We start from the raw sequence: 21,132 nt of genomic DNA, 5'->3' as shown, positions 1-21,132 counted from the left end.
TTTCCCTTGTGACCTAGCATTGTTGAATTGTCCCGAAGTGTTTTTAGCACATCTGTTTATGGTTCATTCTCTGTTTCAAGCTTTAAAAAAAGGACACTAAAATTCCTAATAAGTCTTGGTTGGAGGAAGGAGTAAATATCAATTTTCATGGTTTGTACCACTTCATGTAAAAAAATCAGTCCTCAGCTTCATGATTCACACTTAACTGCAAGAGGTACATAACTTCCAAACATGACCTAAAATTGTCCTAGAAGATACTCTTAAAAATTCTGTTTCATTACTATACAATTGAGTTGAAAAGTGCTAATACCAATGAAACTTATACCACTTGATTGTTTTGACTCTTTCTCTTCTTATCTGAGTGGCAAAGTAAAAGTCTCTACATGTGCAATACTATTTTCACAGTGTGCTGACCAGGGGTCATTGTATTTGTCCAAGCCTGGGTTTGGGCCTCCAGCGGTCACTGCTCTTTTGTGCTGTGTCCACAACAGTGTTTACGAGGTATTTGGAGTGATTTGCGAGTGTTGCTTTTAGAAATCAGATTCTCTGGTAGCCTGTGTGCTTGCAGGACACTTACTGATGTGCTGAAAAGTAAATTGTGAGCTTTTACCATTGCTGGTATTTTCAGACTTTCCAAAAAGAATATGGTGAAGGATAAAGGGGTTACATACGTTGGTAATAAGGGAATCATGGAAGGAAATCAACTGCAGGGATATTAGAGAGTATCCTAAGAGTTCCAATGGCAAACTTAACCCCTGTGAGTGTTTTATTTTGAAGTGAAAATCCTGTTGAGGGAACTTGGCTGAATTCCAGTCTTACAGTAATAGGTGCAAGTGTCAAAATCGTTGCGAAATTACTTTAATCTTTGACATTGTTTTCCATTTCTAAAGTGCTAATGTACAGTGAAGTACAACAACAATAAGAAATGACAGGCAAAAGCAGCGACAGGCAGTACCCTGGAGAGGTACAAACAACACTCACTGCATTGCTCACTTCCACTCCCAGGCACCCATCCATGTGGCTAGCACACATATACACCACACATTCCTACCCATTTTCCCTGCCCACCCCCATATTTGTACATTCTTTCTATATACAGATATGTTTGGCTGTTCCACAGCACTTCCATGACAGCTAAATAATTGAACAAGAATTTCCCTGGGTTTATGTGGCACTTTCCCTGCATTCTGCTTTTGCTTTGGTAGTCCCTCTAACAACTGACTGGAAAGATGGTTAACCCCTACACTTTGCTGCTTTTGTGATATAATCTTCCTGCTCCTCACTGGCTTCCTTCGAGTGCCATACTGAGAAAATGTGCAAAGGTCCATTTCTTCACCTGGGCTAAATGTCAAACAGGTTAGTGTACAAAGAAAACAGACCATTTAGAATCTGTTCATTCCAGTGTCATGTTTGTTCTACAACCGGTTTTGCCATTCAGTGTGTCACAGACGGCCTCATGGTCCCCATTGCTAGAAGCTTGGCTGCCAGCAGGAACATATCCATTGTGCTCTGTTAAGAGATTGAAGGTAAAGAACTGGCATGGGTCCTTTTGTCTGCTGCCTTCCTGTAAGGGGCTCAGGAAAGAGCTGGAATTTTTCCATTCCTGGAATGTGCACATCTCCAGATGTGGGTGGGTGATTTTGCTCAGGTAGCCGGGACTGGGAGATGATGAAGATAATGTCCTCTGGCTGCCACTCAGGAAACTCCCGCTGTCTTCCAGAGAGTCTTTTCTGGGGTGTTCAAAGGAGCACCGGTTCCAGTTTCTGTAGCTGTAGGCCCACCACCCCAGCTGCTTTCGACGATGGCACTGGCATTTTAGGATCTGTATAAAAGCTCTCTTGAACTCTTTGCTTGAGCAAGGGTAGATGATTGGATTCAAGCAGCTGTTAAAGTAGCCAAGCCAAAAAATCACCTTGAAGATCGTTTCAGGGGGCTTCAGAGCTGAAAACAGAGATCCTGTCCAGAAGAAACAAGCAGAGACAATATCTGAGATAATTGGTTTGTCTGCCTTTAGGAATGGTAAATGTCCCATCACATCATTGTTAGAATCTCTTTATTAAAAATCTTTAATGCTTTATTAAAAATCTTTAATGTGTTGCTTTCAGTTTTGGTCTTTTGGTAATGTTATTTTTGTTATTTGTAAAGCTAATAGGGAATGTCTTCCATCGTCTGAAAGCTAAAGGAGAGCAAAAGCAGTGTAGAATTTAAACACAAAGGCTGCCTTTGACTTTTTTATGTACATTTCTGTTGCGCTAACACCTGTTGATCCCAAGGAAAGATCAAACCTCTGTTGTCCAAGCTGTGCCACAATGCACGCATGGAATAAGGTTGTGCCTTCTTCAAAAAGCTTTTGAATGCCATTTTTGAAGAAAAAGATCTAACTGCTCCCAGGCTTCTCGGAAGGAGTGTCCAGTTATACCTTATAATTGCTAATACATTCTCTGGCAACTCCTAAACATCATCCCCATATATAGAGTTTATTATGTTAGTACAAACTCTTGAAACCTGAAGTTAATGGTGGTTGCTTCCCTTATGGCAGGCATTCATAAAAATGATGTAAACTGAAAGAGGTTGTTTTATGAATATTTCCTCTTCTGTTCACAACCAAATAATTTCCCTAAAGAGGCTGCCCAAATGAAAGACTCATACTGGGAAACCCATTTCATGTACTTTTAGCATTAAAAACATGCAATTGATCAGCTAAATTTAGCAATTGGGGCTTTATAAAAGAATGCATGACATTTGTATAGCAAAACAAGCATACAACAGTTATCCAGCTGGGAAAGCACCTTTGTGTTTGGCTCAAGTAATCAAAGAGCAGGGGTTCAGGAGAGAATTCTTATGTCAAGAACTGGTGTTAGATTTTAAGAGTTTTTCAAATGAAAGGTGACACTCAAGCCTGAATGTCATGTCTCTGAGAAGAGCAACCTTTTAAACTGGAGTTGTTTCAGATTCCCTGGGCTGTGAAAGCAGCTGAGTCAGTTGTGATGATCGGGATGCCTTAGTGGGGAGGGATATGATTCTAGGCATATTTCCCATCTCAGAGCAATGTAGAGGTCATGGCTTGGGCCTCAAAACTATGCAAAAGCACTTCCCAGCTTCTTGGGTAAATAGCTCTGATGTGCCGCAGCAGGTACCACTGTTTATCTAAATGAGAGTGCTGGCCTGGTGCTGTCTACAGGGTCTGAGACTCCTCAGCTCACAAGAAAGCTGAAGAGAGGCAAGTATTTGTCTTTTCTCACACTTTCACTGCTCTCCTCAGTGTGTCAACTAGTCCCTGAGCTGGCTCAAAACGGAAAATAAGATGCTGAGATGGCATCAGCTCTCTTTAGAAACTCTTCCTCTCCTCACTTGGGCAATAGGAGTCAGGAAAGATCCTATGATTGAATTTTTTTCCCTGGCAGTGTTTTGGGATGGTGCCAGATACCACTATCTCTACCTATTGCCTTGGATCTAAGCAACTTGCTAGCCTTTAAGGTTAAAATAAAGGTTTTAATTGACAAGGTTCATAGTATTTCTTTCCTGACTTCTGCACTTTAATGACTTTTATTCCATGTGCAAGACTCTTGTAAGTTGAACCCATGTCCCTTATTTCTTTGTTGCTGATAATGATTTTTAGGGTTTGACCAATGTGTCTTCTATCCATCTGATGGAGATGCTACATCTCTCTTGACCAGTACTGCAGAAACTACAGAGTATAGCATGTCTAACATCAGAGAAACTATGAACAGGTAAATCAAATCAATGCAAGCACTTAGAACTGTGTATTGTGAGTGTTACAGAATCTTTGATGAAAGATTCAGAGACAGTTCATGTGATTGGAATATGGAGATGGATGTGGAATATGCTTTTTAATTGGTATCAAATTTTTATGAAACTTTAGGAAAAGTTGGTTTAAGTTTATAAATGCAGTCATGATGAGAAAGATGCTCCAAAATCTCCCACTTTGCACAGCTGCAAACCTTTTCTGGATTCATTCCCTAAATAATAATAGATAATATTTTCCCTTCAGTTGAGGGAAAAGAGAAGCTTTGTGACTTTACAAAACAGGTACAAAGCATTATTATGTACATCAGGGAACTTTCTGGAGCTCATACTGATAAATTTCTTAAATCGTTTTCCGATACTCTTTTAAAATAGAAATGGGTTTTTAGTTCTTAAGGCCCAATGAACCCTGTGAAATAGTTAAAGAGCTCCCATTTTTTAAGTCTGAATGTTGAATGAGCAGTGGTGAATTTTTCCAGATCAGTTAGTTTGCCTTTCTCTCATACTGTAACAAATGAAAATCTAGAGAACATTCCTCTACCAGATTTAAATATTTTTAGGCAGGTTAAATATAGACAGATTTTGGTATGGTTTTAAATAAAATTTTAAGGAAATTTACTGACAAATTATGTGAGGTTCTCTAGACAGCAATAAAATGAGCTCAGCCCTGGGAAAGAAACCTGCAAACTAGCGCATATAAATGACATGTACTTGTATAATCTGTATATTATATATATAAAAACCAAATATATATATAAAATCTGTATAATATATATAATCTGTATATTATATATATATAAATCAAATATATATATATATATATAAAAACCAAATAGAACTCCATACAGTGAAGACTAAGAGACCAAGCAGAGAAAAAATATTGAAGCTTATTACTGAAACCTGGCTAATCTTTGTAAACTGCTTCAAAAGTGCATGTTCTTTAAGGAAGAAAGTTAAGGAGCTTATCTTTCATGATGATCTATTTTTCAAATGTCATTTAAACAAAATGACAACAGGCCAATTTCAGCAGCTGCAGCAAGCATTTTCATTTATGTTAAAGGGCAGCAACACAAAAGAGCGGAGAATTTCCTGATAGCAAGCCTGACTGACAGAAGCGCCTTTTGTTCAGGCCTGATCCTAGAAAAATCACTGAGGCCAAATCAATCATGCTCTGAAATGTAGTATTTTTGTAGTACAACTTTTGTCATGGTGGAGAAAAAAAGGACTAAGAAGAGACAGGACAATTCATCTATAAAAACATAAAAGTTACCTGCAAAGAAGGAAATTAAGTTGTTTTCCATGTACAAAATGTCAAACATCTGAAGTGCAATGATTTGAATTGCAGAAAGACTGCAATTATGGATTGGGAAACACTTTCTGTCTTTCAAGATAGGAAAAATCTGGAACATCATGCTTGAGAAGGGTGTAAAACTTCAACCCTGGAGGCTCTTAAAAACAGAGTGGAGAGACATCTACTGATTTATGTACATCTGATCTTTGGAGTTGGAGTATGCCCTGAATGACCTCTTCAGATCTCCTCTAGTCCTTTCTCTGATTAACTCTGCAGAATATAACTCTGTTCATCGGGAGAACTTTATGGCTTAAGTTTTGGCAGCCCAGCAGAATTTTACATTTGCAGTACTTAAATCCTACTGACACTAGTTTTATATCCCCTTGGTAAATATATCCCTTATTTAGGTTGAGGATTAACTTAGAAAAGTGGAATGCCTGAGACAGATGCTTATTTAGACACTTATTCTCTTCAGGGCTTTGGAAAGTTTCTGAAGTTTTGTGTTCAGTTCCTCCTCACTAAGTGGAATCCTGGCCTGGGTTTTGTACAGAGAAAGAAGAAATGCTGTTCTGCATTATCTAGAAGGTGGTTTAGGTGGATGTCTCCATACATGCCATATACTTCTAAATGTAGTATAATTTGGTGACTATTATGCAAAGCTCCACTGCCTTTCGCCATATAAAGATATGAAAAACATTTTGATTAGCTTTTATATTTTTAACATTACCCTCTTGCCTACCTTGCTCTTGGAATTAACAACAATGCCTTTTATTTAGCTGCACACATGCTGTACCACATAATTAATGTCAGGAGCAAAGAACTCTGGGCTATTTTGGTAACTTGATAAAATGATAAAGCTAAGCCTACTAGACACATTCTCTAAACATCACACTAATATTTCCTCCCCTAAAATCCAACTACTTTCCCATCACAGTCTGAGAAACAGATTAAATATTTTCCTGTGCTGATTTAGAGTGCTTTGCAAAATGGCTGGAAACATTTACATATGATTGGGTTCTCAGTGATTTATTTGTGATGGGGATAGCCAGAGTCACTCCTACTCAAACTGATCGCTCTGCTGATGCTTTACGTTTAACAGCCTCACTCTAAGGGAATGTATATTTTCTATTCTATTTTATTTTTCTTCACTAAACCCTGTGATTTATTAAAGAGCTTTACAATCTTATATCTGATTGCAGCATTACACCACTGTAGTTTTTGCAAAGCCTGTGTCCAGCACAAATGGAGACTAGGAAATAGTTCAGAAACTCAGTAAACTATCAGTTTTGGTTGTTTTTTGACCATGATCACTAGGCTTGATGGAGCGATTCAGTTTGGAAATATGCTGAGCAACAGCAAGTAGCATAAAAAGGAAGTATTTTATCTAGTAAAAGCTAATTTAATTTAGGGTCTGATTGGTTCTTTACCATGAATGCTTTATTGCACAGAGACTAAATAAAGCACCTCAATGAAATTAGGGAACATTGTGGGAAACAATCTGTCATATTAATTGGCTTTGCATATTCTGCAGAATATCTGGCCAGAACATTACTACAAATTCAGACTCCACTCAAGTCTGTGGGAGACTTCGAAATCTTTTAGAAAGGCTCATAAGCACTTCAGTGGACTTTGGAAGAGTACTTAAAGTAGCAAGATGGGCAGCAGGACAATCTTCTGGACTGGTTTAATCCCAGCACTCTTAATTAAGGTAACTGTTCACTAAAGGAGGTTTTGATGTAGACCACCACAGAGGAGAAACACACACACATACACACACACACACTGCTCTCTCATCTTCTTTCCTGCTCTCTTATTTTTTCTTCCATCTAAATATCTGCTCCTTTGCTACCTCTCACAACTGACCACTGTATTTGTAGAGAAAGAAGGATGGGAAAGTTAAGACCTTCTATTTCAGGATCCTTAATGCAATAGTTGGTGACTTCTTGACAAAAGTGTAATACACAGGACATGTTTGAGTTTCCACTTCCACTTATGGAAGAAAGAACTTACTTAGGATCAAAATTAGACCTGCCAGTGCAACCAACCAGCCAGACTAAGCTACTTCCAGGAGAAGGGAGAAAACTTGCTACTCCAGTTGTATATATATGCAATGTAATCAGATACTATAGGGGTTAGCTGGAGTTTAAATCTGAAAAAACCCATGTAAGATAACGCTTATGAACTAAAGCTTTTGAAATCGCCTTTGATATCTCTGTGCATTCTGCTCTGTGTGCTAGTTCCAGCCACACAGAGGAAATAACTATATATACGTGACCAACAGTTGTTTGTGACAGCAGTCATTTGTGAAATGGCCCTGGGTTCCAGTGTGTGGTTATATTTCCTCCCATCATTGTTCATGCAAGGAATATATATATTTATCTGTGATGGGAATGAAAGCCAAGAACTTAATAGAATTACAGAATTACTGCAGTGGGAATGGATGTTACAGGGCTCTTGTCCAGCCCCCTAATCAAAGCAGGGTCAGCACTGCATTAGGTCCCATGAAGCCTTCCCTTTTCCAGGCTGAAGAAGCCCCGTTTCTCCACCCTCCCTTCACACAATGTGCTCCAGCTTTGTGATCATTCTGATGCCACCACTGGACTCATCCAGTTTATCACCGTCTCCCCCTGCACGGACACAGTACTCCAGACACAGTCTAGTGAGTGCTGAGTAAAAGGGCATAGTCACTTCACTCCGTCTACTGCAGGCTCCATTCCTGTTATACAGCCCAATATGCTGCAGCTTCCATCTGCAGATAGGGGCATTTGAATGGTTTTACATCCTATGGTAATGTTTTCTGTGAGTGTATACTTTCAAGAATGCCGTATCTTTATTAGCTGTACCAGGGGGAGGAAAATTTTAAACTATTAATGATGTTTCTAATCTAAAATTAACCACATTCTCCTTTACTCTCTGCCTTCTCTTTAACAGCTCTGCTTTTTCTTTTTCCAGCCAGGCATGTTCACTTTCTAGTTACTTAGTTCCTTTTTCCTCTTAATTTTTAAATGTTTATTTCTGCTCTCCTAATGTCTTATTTAGTTCTTAACTCCAGCTACTAATCTGTTTTCTAATCACTTGATGTTGTGATAATTAACTTTTTATTAATTAAACATCAATTTTTAGTAAGCTGCATATTTGATATCAATTAAATATATCAATTACAGAATCATCAGTTCTGTTTAGAATCAAGTTTCTGATACTTGAATTAGATAATAATTAGGGCAGAAGTCTTTGAATTTCCTGGATTTAAGGAGAAAAATTCTCTATGGGTGAGGTTTGGGTTGTCAGGTGCTGTTTTCTGCTTGTCACAAAAAATCACATTTCTTCAAACAGCAGTTTTGCTCAGATGAGGGCCAACCCAGGGTGAGTGGTGGGTGTATGTTCCTGTTTGCTGGAACATATTTGCTTTTATTGAAATAAAATGATCTGCAGTTGTTTAAGTGCTTTGCTGTGTGTCAGTTGATACTCCAGTAATAAAAACTAGAGTGCTTCACTGCATGGGTTTGTCATCATCTGGCGATTAAAGAAAAGCCATAAAATTTAAAACTACTTGTCTCTGTTCATCACAAGTAGAAAATTAAATGTTGGCATTCTGGAGAGAAAACTACCTCTTGCTTGAACACTATAAAATAGAAATAGTTAGAAACTTGGTAATCAGTGTTTGAAGTTTTTTATAGAGGTTACATCAGATTTCAATAGTTAAGGTACCCTTGGAAGGCAAACATATCCTCCTTCATTCAGAGGAGAGAATTTCTTAATTTTGTTACAGGTTGGAGTCATTCTGACTGGAGTTAGAGCTGGGCTTTTCAACATTCTCCACAAGAGAAAATTCCAATGTTTTTAAAATGGCTGTAGTGATGAAAAGCATTGCAAAATACAGAATGAGAACAAATGACTTCTGAAACATGAAATGCAGGAAGCTTCAACAATATCAAACCCTCTCTCCCAGTCTGTTCTTGAGAAGACAACTTCTGCAAAAATTGTTTTGCAAGAAATTTGGCTTATGGTGGAACTCAGCCTTCTTATGAACAGTGACCTGGTCAAGTTTGTCATGCAGTCAGTAAGAGACTTTCCCAGTGCTGGGCAGCAGATGGGTCCTGGTGGCCTAGCTGGGGAGCTCCACTTCTCCCCTGCAGCTGATGCTGTGATCCCTTGCTGCAGCTGGAGCTGCTGGTAGCTGCTAATGGCCGAGTAATGGCCACTCCCTAACAAAAGGGAAAGCTCAGATGCTACATGTGTATCGCTAGTAAAATTCTCCCTGTAAAAGCAATAAGCTGGGATTGTTGTGAGTTTAGAAATGCAGAAAGGATGTGTTTGTCTTTTATTTAAACTTTCTGCAGTCCTTTTTACTACATGCTTGGCCAAGTCGGCATGCCAAGGTTTTAAAGCTAATTGGATTTCTAAAGCTCCTGATTTCTTTCCTTCCAGCATTCAGTGTTTGTTTACATTCCCCAAGACTTATTTAATGTAGGAAAAAAACCCACAGTTTACAAACAGTAGAGGATGAAATTGAAAGTGTGGTTATAAAATTAAGAGTTGATCAAGCCAGGGAGGACTGCAGGCCTTCTGGAGAAGAGGGTTAGGATAACAGTGAAAAAAGAGCTTGAGAAATAGGAAGAGCATCCAAAATCAACAGAATTCAATTCAATAAAGAAAATGAAGGAAATATGGTTAAATTACAACTACTGCAAACAAGTAATGATGGCTAGCATTTGGCTATTTTTTTTTTAGTATGCTCATGTCTTTGTGGGATGCCTTGGGCTGCATATCCCAGCAGCGTGCAGGCTGCCATGCTGGGGGACACCATGGGAATCACAGTAATCCTGCAGACAACACCATGCTGCAGAGCTGCACCCCTGTGTTTGTGGGTAACTTGTGTGTGTGTTTTGGGGGAGAGTACTTTGCTATTGAGGAAGGAGAAATATCAAATAAGGAATAACTGACTAATGATACTGCAGAACATAATGCGGGAGAAATTGAAATACAAATATGATGCTGTTGCGAGTACAGCAGTTCTCATTCTTCATTGTATGCATAGGTACGCTACAAATATGACCAAGGATCTAGATCAGCTCTGAAGAAAACTGTCCTGGTTTTGAAGAATTTAGGTCCTAAAACTGACTACCTGTAGCAGCTGTGGGATTCTCTTTGCTGGAGCCTTCTGGCCCTGCAGTGAACAAACGTTTGTGAGGGGTGATGAAGGTATCATTCAACCAGTCCACAACCCTTGAGTCTTTCATTTCTGTTTTCCATCTGAGTCAAGGATGCCAAACAGAGAAATCTCCCCTCACTGTTTTGACAGGGTAAAAGTGGTTTATACTCATTTCTCCATCCTGTTCGAACAGGGAAATAATTGTCTGCAAACCAGTCCATTATAGGTGTTAACTGAACTCAGCAACTCCTACCAGTCTAAGGCCTGATCCTGTTTAGTCAAGTTCTTAAGCAGGCAAATTAAAATAACAGACATACACAGATGTAGAATCTGACCGTAAAGTCTACATTCGTCTATTGCTATGGCCATGAGTAAGAGTAAAGCCTAAGGAAAATTTTCCTTGCAGTCTTGTAGGCTGAGAAAGTTATTGTTTTTATTGTCTTCTCCTAATGAAAATTCACAATTTCTTATCATCCACACCATCTATCTCTGATAAAGGGTGCCTCATATTTCACATGAGCAAATCATTTCTATGAGACCTACATGAACTTCATTCAAAATGGCTGAATTTTGAGAGCCTTTTAAAGGCTTCAGAAACAGAGACTCATCTAGAATGGCCAAAATAAAACCAAGACTTTTCCTCTCTTGAAGCTTTGCTGATAGAAGTTGTGGTAGAGATAGGGGTCAGATCATTTTACTAAAAGCCAGAGTTGCTGCACCTACTTAAATGCCAAGCAAGTGCAAAGCACAGTAGCTATATTTGTATTTTTAAAGGGACAGTGCTTATGTATTGAACCACAGAGCTATTACCACTGGCAAAATGAGAGTTGAAAGTCATTTGTGAAAACTTATGGTACAACCCCATTTGCAAGTTGTTATTAGAAGAGCAACAGAAAAGACAAATAGCAGCTTTTTTGCCCAGCCCAGAAAGAAAAAGCAAAAGGAAAGCTGTAGTTTAAAAAAGAGCAGTAAAAAAAAGCGTAACAGGATTAAGGTTTTTCATGTCTCATCCATAATTGTCATATTATTAAAAATTTGGAGTACATCTTGAGTAACAACATATGGAGATACAAGATATGGAAAATACATGAGATACGGAAAAAATCCATCAAGCATTCACATTTTTGACACAAACCCTGTATAATGTTGGACATACTGGTTTGCCACCTCTCAGTCCAGAACAGCTGTGATAACTGGAGAGAATTCACTTTTGTTTAAATTGTGTTGCCCTCATATGAATATGATAAAATCAAGATCAATTTTAGTAAGAATCTTGCTTTGTGCTTTGAAACTGACAGTAGATAGGGGCAGACACGTGATCGTGTTGTTATTATTTTGTCCAAAAGAGTTACAGACTACTGTAGCTTGCGAAGTAGAAATAACATGGACCAAGCTTATTATTCCTGTTTATCAAAAGATTGGTTGATGAAGAGTGTCTAGAAAAGCTCATCTCCCTCTCCTGACATTTCAGTTATTGTAATTAAGTATCTCAATTACTGGGAATGCTTTGATGTTTTTCACCCTTTATAACTAAGGCAATCTGTCTTGTACATCACTGGTAAATAATAGGGTTCTAGCATGGAATTGGGTAACACAGATACAAAGATACTGTGTGAACTTCCGTTATATTTTTTCTCTGTTGTTACTTAGACACTTCTGGTTGTTGCTTCTCAATTTCTAAACGTCACTTGCCCATCAAAATGGCTCAAAATCTTGCAATGGACTGTGGAGGAGGACTTTAGTGAAGATACTAAAAACGTTAACACTTTTTGTTCATGTCTGTATCTCATAGATAGGCACTCTGAAGAGCATGCAGTTGAGATCCTGAGGTCTGGTCTCCATGCTTTAGGGCCATACACACACATAGAACTTTGCTCAGCGCTTTCATCCTGACTACCAACCTGAGCAATAGCACATGTGTTTGCAGATGCCTTTGGCATAAGGACCTGCACCCACTGCCTTGCTGATTGCTGAAAGCAGTGTTTCCTCTGAAATTCTCTCTTTCCTGCTGTAACTGATTTCAGTAATTTTGAGATTTCTTGTTGCTGCCCAGTGCCTTAGTCCTTATTTTCTTTTTTTCCATGGAGCTTTCTGATCACCTGAGATAGGAGCTGCTGCCCTCCCTGAGCCTGAATAGTTGACATGAGTTGATTTCTTTGCATTTTTTTTTCCTCTATTGCTTTGTATATTTGTTTTTGTGGGACAGTTCACTTCCAGGTTTCCCTTTGGTCCTCTGACCTGCAAATCAAAAGCCTACATTAGAAGTACCCCAGAATTTGTGCAGTTTCACTTGCTTTGATAACAAGCAACTTTGTTGTAAAAGGTAAAAGCCTGTAAGTAACTGGTAATTGGCATCGTTTGCAAACAAAAGGCTTAAACCAGGTTTTAAGGGAGGCTATTTTAGCAGTAAAATGAATCATCTTGAAATAATCTAGTCCTCCACATGTGACAAACCATGCTGTACTGGTTAAGAAATGCCCCGATGATGTTTAGTTTTACAGGAATCGGCTGGAAAATAGGAGGAGCGGGTTCCTGCTATCACCTGTGCAATTGAACATTGTACCAAAGATTGATCTGCAAGAGGGCAGAGGATCAGATTGCCACATATATCACTTCTTTGTCCAAATTCTGTACAACTATTAATTTGAGGGCATCAAACCAAAACGAGATGAAAGAGAAACCAGCCCTCAGGCCTTGCAGAAGGCAGAACCCAGTAGCATTGACGACACTGGACCTAATGCCTTGAAGTATTTCCCATGGGAAACTAAGTGGCCTAATTTGGTATTCTTGGTGCAGAGATGCAGAGGTTGGCCTGATGTAACATAAATCTACATACTCGCATAACATTTTATTTTAAGAATAATTTTGTATTGGCTGCCATGTAGCACGAGAATATTTTTATGTTCTTTTTTATTATTTTATAGAAAGATTTGAAAATCTTAATACATAAGGATAGTCAAACCAGTTGTATCTTCATTATGAGGCTCCTGGGACCTAACCCCACAGCCAGTTAAGTTACAAACATTTTGTTTCTGACTTCAGTGTAAGATCACAGGTTTACGTGGGAGCAGGGGGAATTAGGGAACTGGGAAGTGAATAATGCTTTGCTGATCTCCACTGGAGCTAAGCTGGGGAAGTTAATAGGCTTTGGTTAAAGGTGATGAGTTTTCCCATTGCAGGGTGAGTGTGTGTATCTGGGAGAAGACTGGGAAGCCCACTCTGGTATCTCAACTAACAGGAGTGAGACTAAACTTTTACCTAGTAGTGAGGGGAATATATGATCTTTCATTTTGGAGTAATTTTTAGATAAAGGTATTGGCATAAAATTGGATATTACTTTGTTTAAAGGAGGGAGTTCTAATGATCATTACCTTATTGCTGCAGGGCTCTAGTCTTTAGACAAAAATAACCTATTTTACTCAGCATTTTTCAGAAATGCATATTTAATATAGTCCTGATGCCTAAGAAAGGATTTGCATGAGGGGAAAGAAAAGAAACGTTTGTTTTAAAGAAGCAAGATATTTACTCTTCAAATCTGAGTCACTGAACTTACGGCACAATAAGTTGTCTCAAAGACATCTATGTCTTCATTTTATTTCTTATGCTGAACCACAAATAATTTTGAGTGGCAAGACAACTGTTCACAAAGCCACGGAGTATGTATGAATGTGAGCAATACGGATATTCTATAGATGTATTGCCATCTGGAAAGAATAGCTACTGGAATAAAAAGTTGCTCACAATTCTCTTTGATGCCAGTTTTGCTGCATCATCAGGTGCTTAACACTAAAGGCAGTGTGGTTGAGTCCTTCAAAAAGAGATTGTGGATCATGCTTTGTGCTGATCTTTTCATGATGCTCAGTACATGACAGTGTCAGTGCTGTAATTCCTATCTTTTCTTAGATACAGAGCTCTGTTAGAGAGCTTTCCTTGCACAGCCTTTTGATTCTTGCTTGAAAAACACTCTCTAAGTGTTAATATTATTTCTTTTCCTTTGTGTCGGAATATTTATTCAAGCAGTACCCCGGCTTTCAGCACTGCATCAGTTCCCACTGTATATCTGCCACCTTTGTCTGGAATATCAGAATGGGAGATGTGGAATATATTGAAATACCAGAGTGGAGGAATTATAATTTTGACTAGGAAATTAACAGAAGACCTGAGAACACTTAACATGAAGGAAACTTTTCTGTGTAGAAGCAGATTTGTTATGACATGGTTTTGGGGTGTTGCAGAAATAACATTTACCAATGTGTCAAATGTTTGATGGTTGGATCCTCAGAACACCAGGGCTGCTCTGCTGATACCATTCTGCAGAGTCATGGTGAGTGAAACAAGCAGCAAAAAAGAAATAATTAGTAAAGCTGCAGATGTGAGGCTATGATTTGGATTAATAGTGCAAATATAAGGTGTGAAAAATACAGGCTAAGGAAGAAGCCTGTCCTTCCATTACAGGGAAGGTAAGTATCTAATCTGGACTCAGGAGCAGAACAGATTTTACAGCTTGCAGTCCTGCACTGATGAGAGAGTGGGTTGTGATTAAAGCAGCCCAGGGCACCTATGGAGAGCTTTGTAAACTATGAGTACCTTTTGGATTCTACAGTTTGAGTATCGCTGAAATTGCTTTTATAGTATTGTGTGCTTTGTGTAAGGGTTCTTCATAGCTTTTCAGTTAATTTTGTGACTTCAAGCAAAAGACTTCTGGTAGGAAGAATGCAGCACACAGCAAGCTCTTTAGGAACTCTTCCTCCACTGCTCTATCCTCTCCTCTAGTTAGGAATGGCTGCATTATGCATGTCAAGAAAAGGTCTTTTCCTCACCTGTTTTAGAGAGCAATGCTTTAGTCATGCCTAACATTGTTAATTAACTTTGCACTGATACGCAGAGATGAGAAGTGCAAGGTTCTGAAGTGTGCTGAATAAGTTAAAAGCAGAGATCAGGGACAAGGACAAAGTCAGCCCTGTACCTAGTCAGCAAAACAAAGAGAAAGTACCTACTATTCAAATGCTTTTGGATACTGTATCAGATACTATGTATACCTCTTGTCCCCCCATTCTTAGACCAAAGGCTTTCAGCTAAGAGTTGGGCTCCTGAAAGGATTTCTAGACAGAGGACAGGAGAGCCAGCAGAGTCTCCATTGCCCACCCGAGAGACTGATCCTTTTACTTTTCTGACACAATGGCAACTCTTTCTGAACTTTCCTCTGTGGGGTACCAGGTGCTCACAGTGCTGATGTGTGTTGGGGGTTGGAGTCACTCAGTTGTGCCAGGTCAGAGCCCATGGTAGTGGGTTTAGCTGGTTCAGCATCCCCGCACGTCTGCCAGCACAGTGTGCTGTCGTGGAGGCTCTCAGCCTGTCACCTCACTGATGTCTTGAACACAATTTGTATGAGAGAGAAAATCATATTGTGACAAGCAGTAAATTCTCCTCTCAGGTGTCTTAAGCAATGACTTTTAAACCTCACAGAAAAGACTAGGAGTTTTGAAATAGCTTCCCAGAGGGAAAATTGATACTCTTTCAAGAAACTTAATTGTTTCTCACATTGCTTCTGCCCTGCGACCATGATGTTTTTAACGGACTGGTCTGCATCTGTGTTCATTGAACAGTGACTCCTGCTAGCTACAGATATGCTCTGCTGCATTCACATTTGCTTTTTGCTCCAAAGTTCCTTCAATAATTGAAAATCAAGGAGGGAATCTGCTTTGCCAAGGGAGCATGACCTACTAACTACTTATCTAGTATGGGTTCCATATGGTAAAAATACATTTCTATCCATAGGTATGTATTTTTGCAATAGTTGGAAATGTGCTCTATGTTATGTACAAGGAATTAAACTTCAGCAGCCAAGGAGAACTTTGCTCACAATTTTCTTTCTGTTTGGAATTTTTTACTTCCTTAATATTACTTTTATGCAGATCTTGAATCATAAAGATATTTAAGTTTATGATACCATAAGCTAGAGGTTATAAAGTTGCCCTGCAACAGCTTAAGTAGTTGTCTTGCAATAAAGATGCTAGTCTAAATGATATTACACATTCACTGCAATTATAACACTTCACTAGGACCAGGTTGCTGAACTCAGTTTAGTTTTCTACAGCGATGTCTAAAAATATTTGCTTACCACTCATTTAGAAATGTTTTTGTAGGGTAACTAAGTAAACACGAGTACAGAACATTAATGAATTTTTTTCTCCCTTTTCTTTTCCCATCTCTTTCCCTATTTAGGCTGCCAGATTGTCTCTGTCTCAGTGAAATGAATTTTGGGCAGATATTTCTGAGAGCTTAGTAATACAATGCCTTGAGATATTCCCCTTCAGAGATAGTGCTGGTATTAAAGACCATGCAAGCAAATTTCACAAGCACTTGGGAACACAGACCAATGTATTAAGGCTACATCAAATGCTTTAATATTTTAAAGTTGAAAGTGAACAAAGTAACTGCCAACAGCTCACATAGCAGTCTCCTGAAAGACCTGTTGAAATTAATGAGAACTTTTCTGTGGAGATTGGTGGGCTTCATATGTTTGCTTTTGGGATTTGGTCAGTGATGTTTGAAATGAGAACTAGAACATTTTCAGCTTCATGAATAGGGTTAATTTCCATTTAAGGCACCTAATACTGCCAAAAGATCTATTGTGGTGTAGTCCAAACATCTAATAGTCAACTAAACTGGTTCTTATCTAGGATTTTTGTTAAACATCCTCTAAGGATGTTTCTGAAGCATAATTCAATTTGAACAAAAGCTGTAAAGGGGGATTTAATGTATAAACTCTGAAGATGTTGCCCCCTGATTTGACATCTGCCCCATCACTGAGAAGGACTACCCAATGGGCAGACTTTCTGCAGGCTGCACACTTCACACAGTTTCTGCATGAGTCTTTGAAAAAACCAGCATCAGGAGTAAATGGCTTTCACGTGCCTCCCTTTCATCTGTTCACTGAGGTTCTCAAAATGAGATCTACTTATCATTAATCTTACTTTTCTTCTGTGATATTTTTGTGGTAAATAACTAACCCTCTTCCTTCCCCACCCCTCGCAATCCCTTGAAAACCAACTTACCTAGTGGCAGAACAATGAAGAAAGGTAGCCAGCACAAGATAAACATGCCAACCACAATTCCCAGCGTCTTGGCTGCCTTCTTTTCTCTAGAGAATTTAAAAAGTTTGAAAGCTACGGAGTTCCTGGGATTGTGACCCTTGGGTTTGGTGCTGTTTAAAGTGTCCTCATGAATGTTCTTGTAATGAATCCGTAAAGTCAGCTCCTTGGAGTTGGACATTTCTTTCATAACCCCAGCTTCCAGGTTTTTAGTAGTCCTTTTTGCTACTATGTAGACCCGACAGTACATCACAAGGATGACGATTAAAGGAATGTAAAATGACCCCAAGGAAGAAAACAAAGCATAGAATGGTTCTTCAGTGATACGGCACTCTTTGTCATCCTTGGGTGCTGGTTCTTTCCAGCCCAAAAGAGGCCCAATAGAAATCACCATGGAAAGGACCCAGACACCTATGAGAGCTAAAATTGCCCTTCTTCTTGTCACCAAAGTTGGATATTGGAGAGAATAACGTACCCCTATATATCTATCTATAGAAATTGCACATAGACTCAAAATAGAAGCTGTACAGCATAGCACGTCGACTGCTGCCCAGATATCACAAAATATCCTCCCCAAAACCCAGTAGCCAAGGATTTCCAGTGTAGCAGAGAATGGAAGGACAGTAAAACTCAGCAACAAATCTGCTATTGCGAGGTTAATTATGAAATAGTTTGTAGGGATTCTTAAATGTCTATTGCAAGCAACAGAGAGAATGACAAGGATATTACCTACAATAGCAAAGAGTATAAAGGCACCGAGGATAAGCCCCACAATTATTGCCCTATTGACATCCAAGGCAGGTGAATCCAGGTTGCTTGCTGTCTCATTGGAGTTGTTTGCAGAAAGATTGCCATTATTCAGTGCAGACCCTTTCAAATATCCAGGTATCGATGAATTGGATTTATTGCCAAGGTAGGTATTCATCTTAAAAATCATGCTCCATAGCAAGTTATGATTGGATCCCTTGCACAACACACAGATGATCTGAGCTCAGTTGGAAGTTATCTCTCTACCCAAGAAGTTGCTGCAGAGCCCCGGCCAGGTTTAGGTTGAGAACTCATCTCCCCAGCTGCCAGCTATAAGCACGTAAAACTTGCACAGCGTGAAGTCCTCTGAAGCCCGTCAGAAATAACAGGCTGTTCAAACTTGCTTAATTTCTCCTACGAACTCGTTTGAACAGAAATTAGCAGGCACGGGTCTTGGCTGGAGCTCCAAAGTAGCTTTTTCAATCATGACGTCCCTGAAATGAAAGACAGGTTTACTGCCTCCTCTTGCGCATTTGTGGAGCTGTTGGAAGGATGCCCCTGCCTTGCTGCTGTGACAGGCGTCTCCAGGAAGGGTTTGTCAGCATTTAGGCAGCTCTGCATGAACCGGCTGCCTGTGCTCACACTGCATGTGCTGGTGACATCACTGCGGCCGGCCCCGTCACAGCGCTAGAGGGCAATGCAGTTCAAGTTAAAACTTCCCCATCAGCGTCTGAAAGCTAAACAAATGGAATATATCAATTTTAGTTAAAGCATTTGCCACATAAATCTGGATTGAAAGCCTTTAAAAAACAAGTTGCATTATCTGAGAGAAAATATACTCGGTGGGATGTGGCGGAAAAAGCAATTTCAGTACAAAATGATGTAGTGCCCTTTGCCTTTTGCTTGAAAGAAATGTGTTTATTTTGTAATCGAAGTGAATCACATGCCATTTTAGAGAATTAATCATCTCCCACCTTCTAAGAACAAATAGGTAGGTTCCAAAAATCCCTAGTTTCCTTGCAGATTCAGTGTTTAATACTGACATAAAACCACGTGAAATAGTTTGTTTCTAATTGTAAACTTTCTGTTCATAAAGAAAAAGTAACAGGTGATCAAAATCTCTATCAAGATCTTTACGTGTGTTCTCTGATCCTGTATACCAGCCACATCTGCGGCTTCATCTCTTCTTTTCTATCTAGATAACTTTTTCTAAGCCCAACTTTGAACAGAGCTGAGCACCTTTACCCACAGCCAAAGTGAAGGTAGTGAAAAATATTTAGTAATCTTCTCAAGGTGTTCTTCATGCTTAAGTATCTTCCTATATCCTTGCTAAAGGCTGTGAGATCAGTGAGACTGTTGTTAACACACCATAGCTCTGGGAACAGCTATCTGCTTACAGTGTCCCATAAAGGAAAAAATAAGTAACAACTGATTTGGTTTTTACATTTTAGATGTTTCAGCCTCTAATGCTGAAAACAGCGGTGTCTCGGTGTCTTCATTTTGTGTGGCTGTGGATCACCATGTGTGAGAGAAATCTCTGATCTTTATAGCTCGGTGCCATTTAAAACACGAAGTGAAAGATTAGCTGAACACATGACTGCCAAAATACTGTTCTCAACTTTCTGACATCTGATTATGTCCTACAGCTGTTGCCTGCAGTATGCTGGTTACTGTATATTGATTTTACTGTTACAAAATATACTGTGTTTAAAATAAAAGGTTCATTTTTAATGATGCAGCTATGGCTGAAAGTTGCAGCTCAGTAGTGTGTTTAAGGACAAACCATGTAACCAAAAGCTCTGGTTGAATTTTATTTGAGGAGTGTATGGCAGATGTTTGCATAGCCCTTCCCGACTGCAGGGACTATAGCAAAGCACTACCCCTCAAAAACTCCGAAACATTTACAAGAACGACATGCTAACATGTCATGGAGTCACTGAAGGGAAGAAGACCAAACACTCGATTTATGAGCTTGACCTCAGCTTTTCTGCCTCTGCTCTCTCCAAGGTGGAGCTCTCATGGCTAATAAAGCAGTGAGCAGCCTTTGATTTTGGACATGCACCCTTCACACTGACCATTCTTGCTGACTTCAGATAATCACTCTCAGTTTTGTTTTCAATTTCTAATTTTCTTTCTCTGCCTTGTCTGTTGAAAGTGTGAATTCCTCAGGCTGGGGGCTCTCTCCTGTTGTGAAGGTGCAGACACAGCGTGACTACAGCTGTGTGGGTAGCCAGGGTGTCTGTCTTGGTACCACTCTCAGGGGAATTGTGGTGAAGCAGAGGGCAGCAGGAGTAGCTGCTTGCCTGGGCATCCTGGTTGGATTGCATAGCCTACAGTGAGCCTGCATCTTCCCACTCCTGGTGCTTGAGCTAAATTGATTAAAGCTAGTGTGATTAGATCATTAGGTGCAGATATAACAGCGTTTCAGCCTTCAGCATGTAATAAAATATGATCACTGCAAAATGTGGAGGGGTTGGGTAAGAAAAGATCAGTGAAGAGGTAAACAGATCTACTGCAGAGTTTTTTAGCTGGCAACACATGTGACATGTCCAGCCTGCAAAGAGTAACAGAGTGGCCTGTAACTCCTCCTGGCTTTGGCCACACTACATTAGGATTTTGTAGCCCCCCAGGAACCAGATCTTTTAATAGCCTTTCAATGGCCACTTCAGGAGTCAGCTGGTTTCAGCTCACTGGCAAGGTCCAGGGCACCATGCCAACAGCAGTGGCAGGATTCTAACTGCTACTGGTTGGACTAAAACACGTTTCTTTGCTCAGTATCTTTTGTTGGCAGGATGTGTCCTCAACATAAAAAGGACATGGAACTGTTGGAACAAGTCCAGAGAAGGGCCACGAGGATGATCAGGGGACTGGAGCACCTCCCGTATGAAGATAGGCTGAGAAAGTTGGGGCTGTTCAGCCTGGAGAAGAGAAGGCTGCGTGGAGACCTCATAGCAGCCTTCCAGTATCTGAAGGGGGCCTATAGGGATGCTGGGGAGGGACTCTTCATTAGGGACTATAGTGACAGGACAAGGGGTAACGCGTTCAAACTTAAACAGGGGAAGTTTAGTTTGGATATAAGGAGG

At 39.7% G+C, this 21,132-nt stretch overlaps 1 protein-coding gene across 2 annotated transcripts; it reads right to left on the bottom strand.

Moving 5' to 3' along the window:
• Positions 1–839: 839 nt before the first annotated feature.
• ADRA1B (adrenoceptor alpha 1B) lies at positions 840–18,802 on the bottom strand. Of its 2 annotated transcripts, none has more exons than XM_057409849.1 (2): positions 17,267–18,802; positions 840–1,986 (listed from the first exon to the last, which is right to left on the bottom strand). In XM_057409849.1, exons 1-2 carry the CDS (start codon positions 18,237–18,239, stop codon positions 1,394–1,396), a joined length of 1,566 nt encoding a protein of 521 aa, XP_057265832.1. In that variant the 5' UTR covers positions 18,240–18,802; the 3' UTR covers positions 840–1,393. The 2 variants fall into 2 exon arrangements, with proteins under 2 accessions (XP_057265832.1, XP_057265833.1); XM_057409850.1 differs by having other exon boundaries at positions 840–1,956; positions 17,267–18,767.
• Positions 18,803–21,132: the final 2,330 nt, after the last annotated feature.

This window comes from Pezoporus wallicus, unplaced genomic scaffold (genome assembly GCF_028554395.1).
Source record: "Pezoporus wallicus isolate ANWC-B61680 ecotype Strahan unplaced genomic scaffold, APGP_CSIRO_Pwel_v1 contig_4309, whole genome shotgun sequence".
Taxonomy (NCBI): Eukaryota; Metazoa; Chordata; class Aves; order Psittaciformes; family Psittacidae; genus Pezoporus; species Pezoporus wallicus.
This window is presented reverse-complemented; position numbering and strand designations above follow the sequence as displayed.